This window comes from Equus caballus, chromosome 27, assembly GCF_041296265.1.
Source record: "Equus caballus isolate H_3958 breed thoroughbred chromosome 27, TB-T2T, whole genome shotgun sequence".
Taxonomy (NCBI): domain Eukaryota; kingdom Metazoa; phylum Chordata; class Mammalia; order Perissodactyla; family Equidae; genus Equus; species Equus caballus.
In genome coordinates, this window is record NC_091710.1 from 44,718,977 (window position 1) to 44,735,536 (window position 16,560).

General features: G+C 36.0%; 1 protein-coding gene across 17 annotated transcripts in view; it reads right to left on the reverse strand.

Moving 5' to 3' along the window:
* TENM3 (teneurin transmembrane protein 3) overlaps window positions 1–16,560 on the reverse strand; it is a 2,419,468-nt gene that overhangs the window by 170,132 nt on the left and 2,232,776 nt on the right. For all 17 annotated transcript variants that reach the window (XM_070253219.1, XM_070253221.1, XM_070253220.1 and 14 more), the window contains one exon: window positions 10,507–10,744. In XM_070253219.1, the coding sequence (XP_070109320.1) occupies window positions 10,507–10,744 (238 nt within the window). The remainder of the gene's footprint in view (window positions 1–10,506; window positions 10,745–16,560) is intronic.

Below are 16,560 nucleotides of genomic sequence, written 5' to 3' on the forward strand. Positions count from 1 at the left end.
AAGAGATCTTGAAGGTATCCTAATCAATAAGACGTGCGAAAGTGAACAAGAAGTACTTAACAAAACAAAACAGAAAACAACCCGTCCAACGAGTAGAAAGCAGTTTAAATGAAGCTCACTGAGCACTTATCCATTGTGTGCAAAGAAAATATTACCTAATTTAAACTTCACAAAATCCCTGTGTGTGTGTATCAGAAAATCTACTTTTTTTTTTTAAAGATTGGCACCAGAGCTAACAACTGTTGCCAATCTTTTTTTTTCCCTGCTTTATCTCCCCAACCCACTCCCCCGCCCCCCTCCGGGTACATAGTTGTATATCTTAGTTGCAGGTCCGTCCAGTTGTGGGACGTGGGACGACGCCTCAATGTGGCCTAACGAGCAGTGCCATGTCCGCGCCTAGGATCCGAACCCTGGGCCACCACAGCAGAACGCGCGAACTTAACCACTCGGCCACGGAGCTGGCCCCCAGAAAAATCTACTTTTTAAGATGAGGAAACTGAGGCTTCTTTTGTCAAAATTTATATAGGGGCAAAGCCAGGTCTTTTTGGGCCTAAAGCTTATGTTCTTAACCAATTACGTAACATAGTAGTAGTGTCTATATAAGGTATGTATCTTCACTTGTGTATAAAACAAACTTTTATTTATATTTATGTCCTATCTAAAAAATTAGAAAGACACTAAGCATTTATAATATTCAACACACTGATGATAGTGGAGCCTCCAATCAGTCCTTTTGTTAGAAAGTCACTAATGTCTGTGAGGTCTCCTGAGAGAAGTGTAAGGGTTTGCCAGGTAGAGGAGTTGATAGCCATGCCCCCATCTTTTAGTTTTTGTAGCTTGTGTGATTAATTAAACACAATATTCTTCACAATACTTTGGGATGAGTTGTACAGTGATCTTGAAAATCTTTTTTAACCACAAAAAAGTTAGCCAGATGGCTCATGGCAAAGAAGCCAAAAGAGTTATAATCCTTAAAAATGAGTTAAATATATAAAAAAAGAAGAGTCTCAATTTGCTGACCATGTCTGTGATGACAAGCCGCTGTCAGTAGTATGCTACGGAGAATATATTTCTGAAAAAATCATTAATCTGTCCCTTCAAGGTAAAGGCAGTATTCAAGAATGACTAAGAAAGCACTGTTTCTCTAAAGAAACTCTTAGTCCAGAGAGAATATTTTTAAAACCTACATTTGGAAATATTCCCATCAATATACGATTTTGTTGCCAAGAACAATGATTGTCATCTATAACAATTTTCCCTTTTCTAAACTGCTTCAAAGTCTGCAAAACATGGTATTTTAGTGGGTTTTGTCCTTGTTTATTTAAAAACGTGAAAATGCAACAACTTCCAATTAGTTTGCCAGAATATCAGAGAAATTAGCCAAAATTCAACAGATACTGAACGATCTCACTTATATGTGGAATCTAAAAAAGCTGAACTTGTAGAACCAGAGAGTAGAATGATGGTTGCTGGGGCCAGGGACTGGGGGTGGGGAAATGGGGAAATTTTGCTCTTTCAGCTATAAGGTGAATAATATTATAGAATAATTATAGAGTAATAATTCTGGGGATCCAACGTACACCCTGGTGATTATAGTTAATAATACTGTATTGTATACTTGAAATTTGCTAACAGAGTAGATCTTGAGTGTTCTCACCACACACACACACAACAAAGGTTAACTATATGAGATGATGGATGTGTTAATTAACTCAATTGTAGTAATCATTTCACAATGCATATGTATTGAATCATCATGCTGTACACCTTAAAAAAATCACATTGTATAATCTAAATACATATAATTTTTATTTTTCAAAGAGAAGTTTATATAATTGTTAGACAGGACTGAAAAATGTTTAAGGTATGAATAATATTTGATACATAACTCTTATAAATTTATATTTAAAAAATAAATAATTTATTATATGAGCAAAATTACTTAATAGTTTGAAATAAAATAATTTTAGGATATTATTTATTTCATTTCATCCTTTAAATTTTTAGTTTTGTATATGTATGACGATGTGCATAAGATTAGTACATTGCTACATCTGTAAAATTTAATAAATACATATATTTTGGGACTGAGTGCTTTTCTCCCCCCTTTCAGATGTAGTAAAAAAAAGTCTGGAGAAACCACCAGAAGAAAAAGTAATGAATTTAGAGTCTTGGACCTGAGGTCCAGCTGAGTGCTGCCACTAACCAGTCATGTGACCCAGCTTACTCAATCTCAATGTGCCTTAAAAAGAAGGTAAGGGTAGATAATCCCTAAGATTAATTTCAATTCTGAGATTTGTTCTGGAATATGGGCCATCTTGCTCAAAAGACGTCACAACATCTCCAGGTCCTCTATAACAAACGTGAGTTTTTCATAGTGGTACACTGTTAAGACTTTCATAACCATCTGCTGAATGAATGAATGCATCCAGGCTTTATTGGATGAAACACCACTACCCCACAACTATCTCAGATAATTTCCTCCCCATAGTATCACTGCTGCCTTTTTCTAAAACAAATCCTTTCCTTGAAAATTTACTTCATGGCTTATCTCCTCCAGGACGTCACCCCAGTTAAATTGAGAACATAGCGATTTTCTCACAATAAAAAAATACCTATCTCCAAAGCTGAAAAAACTATCTAATTGTACACAAAAATTAATCAACATGTAAGTTCCTGGCAGCTTTCATTGCCTTTACCAAGTCTTACTGCTGTGGTAGTTGTCAATTACCTTTGTAAATACTAAATCAATTATTTTACTTTTAAATTGGCAAAAGAAAGAAAAGCAAAGAAACAAAAGTGCCAGGTACTTTACAGAGGACATTTCAATGAATCCTTATAAAATCTTTTTGCAGTATTATCACACTCATTTTATATGGAAAAAATCAAGATGGAAATGTATGAGTAATCCGCCCATGGTTACACAACTAGTAGGATGTTGAGATTTTAAGCCAGCTCTGTCTGTCCCCAAACCAATGCATTTTCTAGTGCGCCATGACCAGAGAGAAGTAATGCTGATTACATTAGTGTGGGGTGTGTAATTGGGACCGGATCACTTCTGGGAGCAGTATTTTAAGCGGTTCATAATAGGAGGTGAGATGCTAAGAAATCATCAAGAGGCTCATAGTAGAATCAGAGGGGTGAGCAAATGGAATTTATTAAGCTTACTTGGTTAATCGCATGCCCAAGAATTTAATCTTATGGGCTAAAAAAGGGTTCTGAGAATGGTGTAACGGCAAACAGGCTTACCTCAGGTTTGAAATTAAAGGAGAAAGAAAGAAAATGGGCAAAACTATGTCAAGGCAAAATGAAGAAACACAGGAAAAGATAAGCAAATATCTTTGAGGGGTATATATTAATTGGTGATAAACCAGAGGATGAAATTTTAGAGAAAAGCATACAGTTTTAAAATTGGACAAAAATTAATTCTAGGAAAAGATAAAATCACCATGTACTAATGACGTTAAGTAGAACTCATACACACAAACTCGCACACGCACATCTCAAGGAAAGAGGACTAAAACGCATTTTCAACGACAATATTAATGAAGAGCAAAAGAATAAAAGAAAGACCTCACAAAGCAGTCGCTGAGGAAGAGGAAGAGGGATGCCTCAAAATGAACAGTCATATTCAGAAAAAGATAATGAGGAAAGCACAGTCATTAGCTATGACCAGAGTAACGGCATAAATGACCTTTTACTTTGATCCTGTTCAGCAAAGTGACTAGAAGTGTGTTAGAAGTAATTAAGAATTCATTTCCCTAAGTACTATGGAAATTAAGGTTACCATATATGAATATTTTATACAGATTGCTGGTTATCCAAAACCAAACATTATCAGAGTATCTGGTATTTGCAATTTGTTGGAATTATGCTCTCCAAAATCATTTAAGCAAATGATTAATGCACACTTTCTTGGTGTCTTAATTGCTATTAAAAAGAAACTAGTTCACGTCAATTAAACAAAATAACACTCCTACTCTATTGCACAGTGCCTTCATCAGGCTCAAAAGACACCTAAGGCTTTAAATACCTTAAATAAAACTGGGGTCTAACTTCTGACTGATGTGGAGACAATGCATCTATCAAGGCTTTTACTCATTCATTCCAAACATTTAATACTTTAGTTAATTAAATGTTTCAAGGATATGAATAGTTGCCTTTCATTATAATTTGAAGATTTCTTTTTTCTTCTCAAGAACAAAATTAACAGGCTTGGGATTCCTATCTGCAAAAATTTGCCTACTTTTTGTTGAATGACAGGAATAGTGAAAAAACGAAGAGATTTTATTCCGGTAAAATTATGGTGTAGGCTTGGCCTACCTAACACATAAAGATAAATTAGACATAAAAATTCCAGTTAAGACAAATATTTTGCCTATCTACTGGAGAGAAGAGAGCTACTAAATGATAAAAGACGTTTGTTCAACTGTTAACCAACTAGGTTATTTTATCTATGCAATGGTTGTTATTATTACTCGATCATAATTTAAAAAATATTTCTGGAGCACCTATCACGTGCTAGGTGCTTTATTTACAATATTTCATTTAATACAGCACTATGTTGAGTAGGTACTATTATTGCATTGGAATGGACCTCAGGTTTAAATAATTTGCAGACGATTACATAGATAGTTAAATGATGGAGCCAGGGTTAAAAACCAGGTCTATCTGACTGAAAAGCGCATGCTCGTCTCATGATGCTAAACTGTGTTTGTATCCCCACTAGATCCACCAGGTTTTACTCAGGAATATCTACCAATATTGACTTAATGACCTTCCTTTTGGAGCTGTCAGTCCACAGGCCACTTTCTCATTTAAATTAATGGCATGATGCCTGCTAAACAACCAAATGGAGACTGTAGCATTACAACTGGTTAATAATAATCTCATATTAAAAAATCATGCTTTTGCTTTCACTATCTTTGTAATCATCTTTGAATCTTTATCTTGTACTTTAGAATGAGCTCTCTGTTACAGTGTAAGAGAATGGTTTTGGAACCCAAATTATAATGCTGCTGGAGATACATGGATATTCATTCTTTGAGTAAATTCAGGACCAAATTTTATCTTTGTTTTACATTTTTAGTGAATACATGATTTACCTTGATATCCAACATTTTACACTTAAAAAATTAAATTTGAACTTCTTGAAAAAGACTTCATTCAATATATGTTCCCTCTTGTTCTCTTGATGTTGTGAGAAGAAAATAAAGACAAATATTTTATGTATTATTTTAGGAGTTATGTATTTTGGTGGCCAACAGAAGCTTTTTCTGTGATGGGGTTGACAAAAGATTAAATATTTGCTACAAGTTGGCAATAGAAACTAGAAATGTTCAAGCTGATAGTCATATCTGTATTCAACCAATGGCAGCTTTTCCACTGCCTCTCTCACTTCATCTCTACCTGTTTTTCTTTTTCTTTAAGGAAGATTAGCCCTGAGCTAACATCTAGCACCAATCCTCCTCTTTTTGCGGAGGAAGGCCGGCCCTGAGCTAACATCCGTGACCATCTTCCTCTATTTTATATGTGGGACGCCTACCACAGCATTGCTTGCTAAGCAGTGTGTAGGTCCGCACCCGGGATCCGAACTGGTGAACCCCGGGCTGCCAAAGTGGAATGTGTGCACTTAACCACTGTGCCACCGGGCTGGCCCCTCACTTCATCTCTATCTTATTATACATTTTATGTATAAGATAACTTAAAAGCAACTTTACTCTTGGGAATAAAACTTAGTAGGGTAACCATATGTCCCTCTTGGCTCAGGACAGCCTCAATTTATGCCTGCAATTCCAGCGTAACTCTTCATATTCCCCTTTCTCTCTCAAATTGTCCCAGTTTGATGATAAATTGCATAGTCATCATAGAGTGTAGGCACTGAATTAGGATCACAATAGCTTCCTCAATTATCCTCCTTTCACTGAGCCAAAGTTTTTAAGCCTCAAATTGAAATGAGCCTTAAACATAAACACCTCCCGGCAAATCCTTACATGTCCCTCTTCCTCTTTCTTCCTGTTATTCTTACAAATGCACAGATATGCCAGCACAGGCCTTTTAAGAAATACCATAAGTTATTAAAGGTGAAATATTTCAAGAGATCTAGATTCCAATTGATTTTTACTATTCATTACTATGTAATCTTAGATGAATTTACCAGGGTTTTTTTTGTTGTCGTTTGTTTTTAACAAATGGAGATGGCGAGACTCTCAAAAATTAATTAAGAATTTCTTAGCCTAAGCCCAGATCCAATTTTGAAGTTTGTATTCAGTAACCTTAGCTTCTTCATTTCTGCATCTCTTTCCCATATTCTGTGATATTCTCTTTCCCCACAGCTGCCCGTGGATCTCCCCAAATTACCTTTAATGAAAGGATATGGCACCAGTCAGTAAACTTAATAGATTACCTTCCCAGGGATATTTTACTTAAAGCTCTATCTTTAATTATGGAGGATCTTACTACTTACTACCTTTCTAAAGGTAGTTGGTTATCAGCACGCAGGCGGAGGTACAGTTTTTCAACCGGGAAAGCTTTTCCCTGGTACTATAAGGCTGCAATGTGTAGGCTGTTGCCTAGACTTCTAATAGGCAAGGCTGACCTAGATCTGATGCTCAGATGATTGTCTTGCCTTTCCCTGGAACCATTTAGAGTGAAGACAAAAGAGGGGGAAGAAAAGAAGAATACCTTAGATTAGTAAATAATACTTCTGCCTAGGTATTTTATTTTTTTAAAGATGCAGAATTGATCTCCCATTAAAGCAGCCCAGGATGTCTCGATATTTAAATTAAAAACGCAATAATAAAGAGGTAATTTAATATGCAATGTCATACATTAATAATTAGCAAAGCATTACTGAACTACAAGGTAAAAAGCTACGGGAACATAACTAATGAACTATCAATGCCAGAGTAGACTTCATAATAAAACCAGACTTTAATAAATCTTTCATTAAATGGCTACAAATGAACCATTTGGTTAACATCTAATAGGTAACTACTAAGCTGCTTAATTGACATATATAAATGAGGAACTTGCAGGCGATTAACTTTACAATCCTGAAGGTCAGGGCTTCTCCATGAGTGCCCGTTCTACACCTTTAAGTGCTGCCGCCTTACTGGGTCAAGTCTAAGCTTTGCCTCAGCTGCTCTATATTGTGGCAGCAGCTATTATTATGCACTGAAGCAGCTGAAGTATAAAATAAACAAAAGATGAGCTACAGGCTATCAAATGCCCTAAAAGTGAATACAAAGTATACGAAATAGTGAGCTCAAAGAAACAGAATTTTAAGGAAAACTCTAGGCAAGTATTGGTATTATATCTAGGCACGGATTGTTACTTATAGGAGATGATGAGATAAGAATATAAACTGCAAACGCTTATTTGGATCTTGATGTGGCTCCAGATCTGAAACTCGAGATTATAGACCAGAACTGCTCTATTTACTGAGTAGAAACGTACAGTACACAATATTATTGATTGTCTCCAGCAGCAGCAAATGTTAAATTCATTAGAGAAAGGAAATAAACATTTTTATGAAAGCAAGAAACTGCTGGCGAAAAAAAAAAAAGAAGCTTTTTAATAAATCAACATGAAAGTACACTGAAACAGGACAAGGTAGAAAACCTTTTATGTCTTCTCTGCCAATTCACATAAACCATAAGTCTACAAATTACTGAGATTTTCATGGGTTATTACGTGCCAAATTGTAACCAACTATATCAATATACACTGAAACGAGAAGAGGGGAGGAGACAAAGAGAAAGAAATAGCGATTCTTATCTGCACATAACTGAATTTCATACTTTATAGTGCATCCTCCTTAAACGGCAGCTTCAGAAAAGTGAGCCTTGGTAAAAGGCGTATATGTATAAATAGAAATAATTGGCAAAGATGAAAGTACACACTAGATGAAAAACTAGTTAAAGGCAGACACAAAGTCTGGATAAAGTTGTTAATATAGCTGAAGCTGAGCCTGAGAATCATACTCAATAGGGAGCCTTAACTAAAAAAGGAAAAATCAATGATAAATAAGACTGGTTCTTCACCTTGAGAGCTCCAGCCAAGTGAGACTATTAAAGAAACCACAGCAGTACTGTGCCCGTCCAGTGTGAGACTGTCACTTCGCTGCCTAGGCTGATTCACCAGGTACCTGCAAGTTGAAATGCCACTTGCTCTTTTGATTAGCACTATTACAAGATGTGAACGTTGGAAAATGAGAAAATAACAAAACTATACTACAGATTAAAATTTTTTAGCATGATATACATCTTTTAGATTATTTTTTATATAAATGTGAGATAATATCAACTGGTAGATTTTCTTCCCACATCAATTCATAAAACTATAAAATGTAATTCCATTGACGGTTCCTTAATGGCACCACTTTCAAATAGAATTTCAAACAGGATTGCTTTGAAATCGCCCTGAGAGTGATTTCTTACATGGTCTGAATATAGAGAAAGCAGCTACAATTTCACATATAGCTACAATGAGTTGTCCTCAAACAGCTACTTTCCTTTCTAACTTCCCAGCAACCGAAATTCATTAGCACAATATGAGGAATGAAAAGAACACATTTTTCCCCAAAATGATTCCAAATCTCAATACTATAAGACACAGCTTCAAGGAATACCAACTCTCCTATTGACACTCACAGTTTTTCAAGCTTTGGTGCTTTACAACATCCTTAAAATTAAACACGTTTCTGATGACTCAACTTGACACATTTCATAAATATTTGTCAAAACAATTATTGTCAACTACAATGCAATTATCCATATTCAATCTGATGACTCAACTGGAAAATTACTTTTTTCCTAATAAAATTTTTCCAAATGACAATAGTAAATCAGTGTTGATTAGTTGTTCAGTGTGTGCTAATTAATTACACTGGGTAAATTTAGCTCTGTGCTAATAACCTTAGGGAAAAAGATCTGTGTACACGACTCTTTGTCTTAAGTGAAGAAATGTGCTGTTTGCCTACTCCTCTTGTACTTCCTATCTTCAATAATACAAAATAAACAATAAAACTCAACTACTCTTGGTTGACACTACAGATAAAAAGACAAGAGTTCTTCGGAATCTTGTCCTTAGGTCAAGAGAAAAGACAAGACAGGAAGATTTTTATTGTTGACAACTAACTGTGAGGACTCCTGCTAGCTCATCCTCAGGGCAGAACTGGTTTAAAAAAACAGCAATTTTTCATTGTGAGACCCAGAAGCTAATTTAAATGCTAGCATTAGCCAGCGGCTCTACAGCGCAGGGCATTTTGGGGGACAGTCTCTCAGAGGTCCAGAGTCTTCTATTTTCTGGCTTTTTCACATGGTGATGATTTTTTTCTCTGAGCCTAATGGAAGTTCAGGGCAGGGAAGAAATAAATACTAAAAGGAATGTTAGGGGAACTTTGCTGCAAGGCTGCCAATAGGAGACCAATGCGGTAGGACACCATAATCTTTGCTTGTGCAAGACATGATACAAAGGAGACGTTGACTGGTGAGGTTCTGCCCAAATAGAGGAGGTAAACTTTTTTGTACCTGGAGACATTTAAAAATGAAATGGATGAGCTCAAAACAGCTCTTCTTGATCTATACTTTTGTATGAACAGGTTGCCACCTGTGGGCCAGCCTGTGTTAGAAGTCATAATTTAAGAACCTCATTGCAACACCAGCAGGTGTACAGAGAAAGAGCATTAAGCTGGTGAGGCCTCTGGAAGAGAAGACCGAGAGAAGCCCATGGGCCATCATGTAGAAACGGGGTGAAATTATTTTACACTGTTACATATTACCAGTTGCAGGATTACAGCTAGAGGATGGAAGTTTCAGGAACGGAGATTTAAATTCATTGTAAGGAAAAATTTCCTAATAGAATTGTCTGAGAATGAATGGAATGTCTTGAGAAATAATGCTAGAAGGAACTTCAGAGAGTAGGTCCCTCCCCCCTCATATTACAAGAAACTAAAATATCTTTAACAAATGGTCATCTGACTTGGGCTGAAGTACCACACTTGGGAGTCCACTACGATTTTATGATGTAATGGACAAAATGTCATTTGTGAAAGCAGTTGATGTCTAGGACCAAGCAGATGCTAAATATGTTCATTGAACCACGGGACAGGGAATCACATTTTACATCTCCATCCTTTTCTCCACATGCCTAACAATTTGTAGACAACAGGAAAAAAACAGCAGTAAGGAAAATTTTCACTGAAGCCATTCATTCTCATCTCTTGTAGGCTAGGAAATGTGCGAAAAGGATGGGCAACTTCATTGCCCCACCAATTAAAAAAGTAGCAATAACCTGGAACTGCTCTTAGAGAAGACAAAACACAGAGTATATGAGTATGATAAACTTCTCTTAGTGAGAAAAGGGTTGGACTAGTTTATCTTTAAATTTTAGATGTTAGAAAAACATGGTTTGTTGACTACGGTAGAATATGCATCTTCTGTGCAGGTACGTTCTGTGGTCCTAACAATCAAAGGACCTTACAGTCTCATACATAGGCATTACCTGCTTTCCAGTGGTACATTACTGCCAAGGACCCAGCTGTCCTGCAGCTGGACGGACTCGGGTGTGGTTTGCAGCTCGGCGGGCAAAGCAGCCGGCGGGGCCGGACTCTGGTTCCTTCTATTGGTCAGAGAGTTTCTATTGAGAGAAGTGATGGATGGATGATGCTGTGCAGAGTGCTGCTTATGGGAAGGTGGCAAAGGCTGCAAGGTGGACTGGCCTTGGTTGTTTGCAGGTTGCTCTGAAAAAAAGAAAAGAAAACATTTTATACATATATATATACACACACATATGTGTACATACATATCTATACACACTACCAATTTCCTGGGGATTCACTGTAGATAAATTAGAATTAAAAACTGCATATAAATCCATAACCTAATACATTTGCATATTATTCTATTAAGCGAGTGTTCGGTGACATTCTCTAAGAGCAAGTTTACCCTTGATACACAAAGTTCTAATTAATATACAACAGATGGTAAAATTGCTTTTGGTTTTAATTTGTTTCAGATTTTTTTTTCATCTGGTTTTATTAACACCTACAGAAAACAGCATCTGACAGCTCCCCTAATGTGCCTTTAGATTTCAGCTTTTTTTAACAAACCAACCCTGAAATTAAATGGGTAATTTCGGTAGAACACGAAGGTTTTCGAAATGCATATAATCCCTATAATTATTTAATGGAGTTTTTTTAAGCTTTATTTAACTGCAATAAATTATTACAAGCTAGTTGCTAAACAGCAGTAGACTAGTTTAGTGCATTTCAAATAAGGCAGATCTGCACTATGATCCTCTAATAGACGCTAAGTATTCTTTAGCAGAAGGTCACTCTGTGAAGCAGATGTTGTTTCATGGATATTTAACAGACTGAGTCACATCTGATTACAACGTCAGAAGACTCATATACTTAATGACCGTTACATCCATTAGAACACACACAGAACAGATTTTCCAATTTCACAGTAGCATGCAGTATAACTACATTTTGCAGTAAGTCATAGATGACCAGAGCAACTCATGCCACGATGTCAGTGGTAGAAATATTGTGTTCTAAACCAGAATCATAAGGGATTCAGCAACTTCAAAATATAAACACGATGCTAGGCTGTAATCATGGAAAAATTCCCTAAAGCTAATAAGTCATAAGTTAAAATTCACAAATTAATGTAACATCTGAGACCGACTTTTCAATCTCATTACCTAGCTTTGGACATGCTAGAATTCACAAATACTACATTTTAGCAAACAGAGGGATGACTCCTTAATTTAATGCTAAACTTATTATGGTTCCACACACATAAGATGTCAATTTTTGACTAAATGCAGTTCGAAGTGCAATATAATTTTAAAGTGATGTATTAAATCATGCTATTAATACAAATGCACATATTAAAAGAGAATAGGAAACACAGGGACTATCTTTCATCTACAATGTGAACTCCAGCAGTGATTATTAAGCCAAATAATATAGTCTAGCATGTAATCTGGTTGCATGAAATGAATACATGATATGTAATAGTTTGAATATATATTATCAAATGTCTTTACAGGGTACAACAATTAAGTAACTCCTCCCATAGCATATAATATCAGTAATTACTGCATATCGCTAATGGTCTGTAATAATCCATATCATATCATTTGACAACTAACAATTTCTCACTCTTGAAATGAGGTACAGAGACAGCACCTAAATATATGAAATAAAGCTGCTTAAAGAAGTCTCTATTCCTGAAGATCCCCAAACTAGAAACTACAGAAATCTTGCTTGGTCCATTGCGTTGGCACTCCTGAAAAATTATGAGTAACTAAATCTCAGTTAAATTGAAATTAGTCTTTGAGGGAATGGCAGGGTTAAAACAGTATATATAGTTTTAATTGTGCTAGAAAAAAGAAACAGTTTAAAATTCATGGGCGATTTATTATTTGGGTGTCATATAATTAATTAGCTTTGTCTTCCCCAGCATCAGTGCATATGATTAGAATCTCTATGGATGTCTTTACGGAATATTTCAAGAAGCTGCTTACAGGATGATATAACAAGCTACACTTAGAGGACCTAGAGTAGGTTGACGTCAATGGAATGGAAACAAAGAGAAAAACATTTCAAAGGGAAAGTATTAAGATTGTGCCTAAATAGAAGTAGAGGGATGGATCAGATGACTCCATGTTTTTGAGCATGGCTCCATGAAAGAATGGTATTATATTATACATATACTGTAGAGAATAAATAATATATTAGATATTACACTGTGGAGAGGAAAGAGCAGTATAGCAGAAGTCAGAACACCCAATTTAATTCCTAACTCTGTCAGGCATCATGATAGTGAGCCTCAGTTTTATCATCTGTAATGTGGGAAATAATACTGCACCATCTACATATTAGTGCAATCTAAGAATTCAATGAAATGCACTCATTCATTCATTTATGCATGTACTTAGTCATTCATCCCACAAACATTTGTCAAGCCTCTGTGTTCCAAGGATACACTAAGTCAATAACAGCTGAAAGCATTGGGTAAATGGTAAAGCATTATGGATATTAAGATTGTTATTGAAAATTAAATGATTCTAAGATCTCTTATCATCATATATTTCGATATATTGAATTTAAGGTTCTTAGGCTTAAATCAAAACATAAACAGTGGGGAAAAAACTGCCCTTTAAGGCTTCAAAAATAATTTAGTGCTGCTGTGGCTTTCTCTAGGTTCACTCATCCATTTAGCAAGTATTTATTGAGAACTTACAATGGACAAGACATCATGCAAAAATCTAGGCTTTTTCCAGTTATCCTTCCAGGTTATTTCTGCACAGTGTGTTCTGTCTGCTGGGACCTCTTTTGATTTGACTACACAAGCAGGAGGGTTAGCAACAAAACAAATCCAGATGATGAAAGCTAGGCTCGATCTAAAATTTGATGGAACAGAATAAGTGCAGAGTCTGAGTGAGATGGGATGGATGCCCAGAAACTTAAATTCTGCAGCAGACCACAAAGAGAAGCAAAATGCAGGATTCAGCTGGAGGTCAACGCGAGTTCTAGAAAATCGGGCTCATGGGATGTAAGGAGTAGTTGGAGTATGTATTTATCTATATCAACTTATTCAAGATAGAATAAGTATAAAAGTGTAATGAGATATGGTAAAATTAAGCATAGCAAGAAAAGAAGATACAATAAAAGAAAACTGAAAGGAAGAAAGATAAGATAAAACCAGATATGAGGTGAGTGGAAAAAATGCCTGATGTGTACTCCCTACATTTTAAAAATAGGATACAAATCTGGCTCCAGCTTATCTAGTTTCCAACACACAAAGAGGGAAACATGATTAGTTACATGATTTGGAGTGTTTTTAAGATCAAAAAGTTTGCTTAAGAAAAGTATAACTGGTATTGAGAATAGAGAGAAATTCTCTTTTAAGTCCTCGTGGAAAGAACAACTGAATATCTGGGGAAAGTTTCATGACCAAGGTTCAAAATGGACACAAGGACAGAGAGAACAGAGTCTAGGCTTGGAGACTAGCTCTTAGAGTCTAACACAGGTGGGCAGATCCACACAAAAACAACCAAAATTTCAACTGTACCCATTGTTTAAGCTAATCCATTGATTCAGGCTTTGCATAGACTTGAGAAAAAGTTCTGGATGTAATGACTGAGTTATAGACAGGACAATTAGACTTCACAGAGTCACCAGGTTTAACGTTCCCCAAACGTGGCTCTGAACACGTCGTTTTACTCCTGGAAAACTCCAAATGGCTTCCTGCTGCCTATTAAACGCTAAAGGTGAGTTCTACAGCTTGCTACATCCCCACACCTTTCCATTTACGCACAGCTGCTTCTACCCGGAAAGACGTTTTCCTCCATCTTTCTGTATCCAAATCCTATGGATTTCAAGCTCTAAGATAGATGACATCTCTTCTGTTTTCTTCAAGTAGAAATCAGTTATTTCTTCTCTGAGTCTCCTTAGAGTATTTTATCTGTTCCTTTTTCATGGCTCTTTTCATTTTTCCCTCTGTATTACAACTAATTTTATAGGTCTCATGTTCCCTGATAGACTCTCTATGGGGAGGGTTCGTGTCTAATTCACCTTTGAACCCCTAAGGGCCACACAAGGATACTCAATGAATGTTGAATGAATGACTATTTATGAAGAATTCAACGAAGAGAGTGTTGAAGTGGTAAAAAGTGGAGCCCACCCATACTGCCTTTAATTGCAGGGCAATTTGCAAACATGTCTTATTTCCCCAACTAAATTCTTAGATCCTGAAAGGCAGGGACTCTAACTTAAATTTCTTTGGATTTTTCTGTGCCTTCAGTAAGCTTGTACTTCAAAGACTCCTAAAAATGTGCTGAATGATTGGTGACATTTATGCAATAATAGCACCTTGGGGGGTCATCTCATCCAGGAAGGGTACCATGTCACTCACCCCAGAAACTGGTTTTTAGGAATATTTCTTTGGGACTAGAGCAGATGTTCCTATATTTAAAATCTACCTTTTAAGATGTGTAAATAGCGGAAAGATTACGTAAAATACATAAGAATACATAAAATATAAACATATAAGATAGGAAACAATATATAAAATACATATCATAGCTTACCAAACACAGTATATTTTCCTTGCATTTTAAAGCTTATGATTAGAAATGCTCCCAATTAGGTATTTTAGAAAAGGTGCAAGTTATTTTTTTCAAAATATTCTTCCCAACTTTTTTAAAAAAACTAAAATTCTTGGCACCATGCTTACTAGAAATTATGTATTACACCCAAACAGAATCTTTACTCAGTTCATTCCTTGTTTATGTCTTTCTTTTTTCAAGTTCCTACTGCTCATATAAGTTTCATGACAGCCTAATAGTTGCTTGCTTTCATTTGATAAATCGAACAAAAATTATAGCAAATATTTTTTAAAATGAACATTATATTACTAATAAATATTAGATAAAAAAGATTTTACTCCTTTTGCTCAGTCCTTCGCCACCAAACAATTTATCTCTTCAAGAGTGTCATGTAAGTCTGTCACATTAAACCTATTAGCATGGGGTCATAACTTGGATCATGACGTACATTGACTAAGGAGTGCTGACTATTAGACCAGGAAAGGGTTAAGAGCCACAGTAGCACAGGGTAGACAGCAGTTTAAGCAACTTATAAAACCCCAATTCCAAGCAAATGTAAGGCATATTGATTGAGCTCTGCATGGGGCAGAAGAGAAACTTCTGACGACTTTTCCTGGCGTGCAACTCTGCTGGGATCAATCAGTGAGGTGAAAGGCAACATAGAGACAAATGACAATAAACACGAGATATTTATTTTTCATGGGATATTTATTTTTCAGTGGGATATTTTCTTGAATAAGTTTCGTCTCTCTCTGAGCTTCATTTATTTTATGTGCTTATTTAAAGGATCTAAAAGATATAGTGCCTGATGTACAGTAAGTGCTAAATGGTTACTTATTAATGGTAGACAGAAACAACTCCCTTCAGGGCAGAAGATCACAAGGAAAAACAAAGTAATTGAAGAGCCTTGTCAGCAACTAATACCATTATCACTAGACGGAAGAACACATAATCAAATATGTCTGAAGAGGAAATGTTCTTCCTTTATCAGGTGAGAAATAAGAATCAGAAACATCATAGGAATCAAAAATAAACTAATGTCTTGATAGTTCCATGGAAGAGGGAATTTGATCTTATAGTCAGGAAGTCAGGTTGAGTCTTTTTCCCATCTTTAGTAAGACCACAGAATCATGTCAAGAATTAAAAAAAAAAAGGAACACATGTTTTGAACATATCTGGGCATATTTGCTGGTTTGAATTATTATTTTTTTAATTAAAAGCCACTCCTGGCAGCTTCCAGATTGCTCCGTGGGATTCAGCTCCAGCTTTTCTCTAGTTTACAGTCTTGAGCTGTGGTCTTCGGGGAGCAGAGTGGAAATGGACTTTCCAACAGGAAAGCTGGGAGAGAAAATAATACCTGCTGGGAGATAAAAATATCTTTGTGGAGTGTACGTCTGCATTTGTGTGTGTGTCTCTGTTCAGGTGGGAGGAATTGAA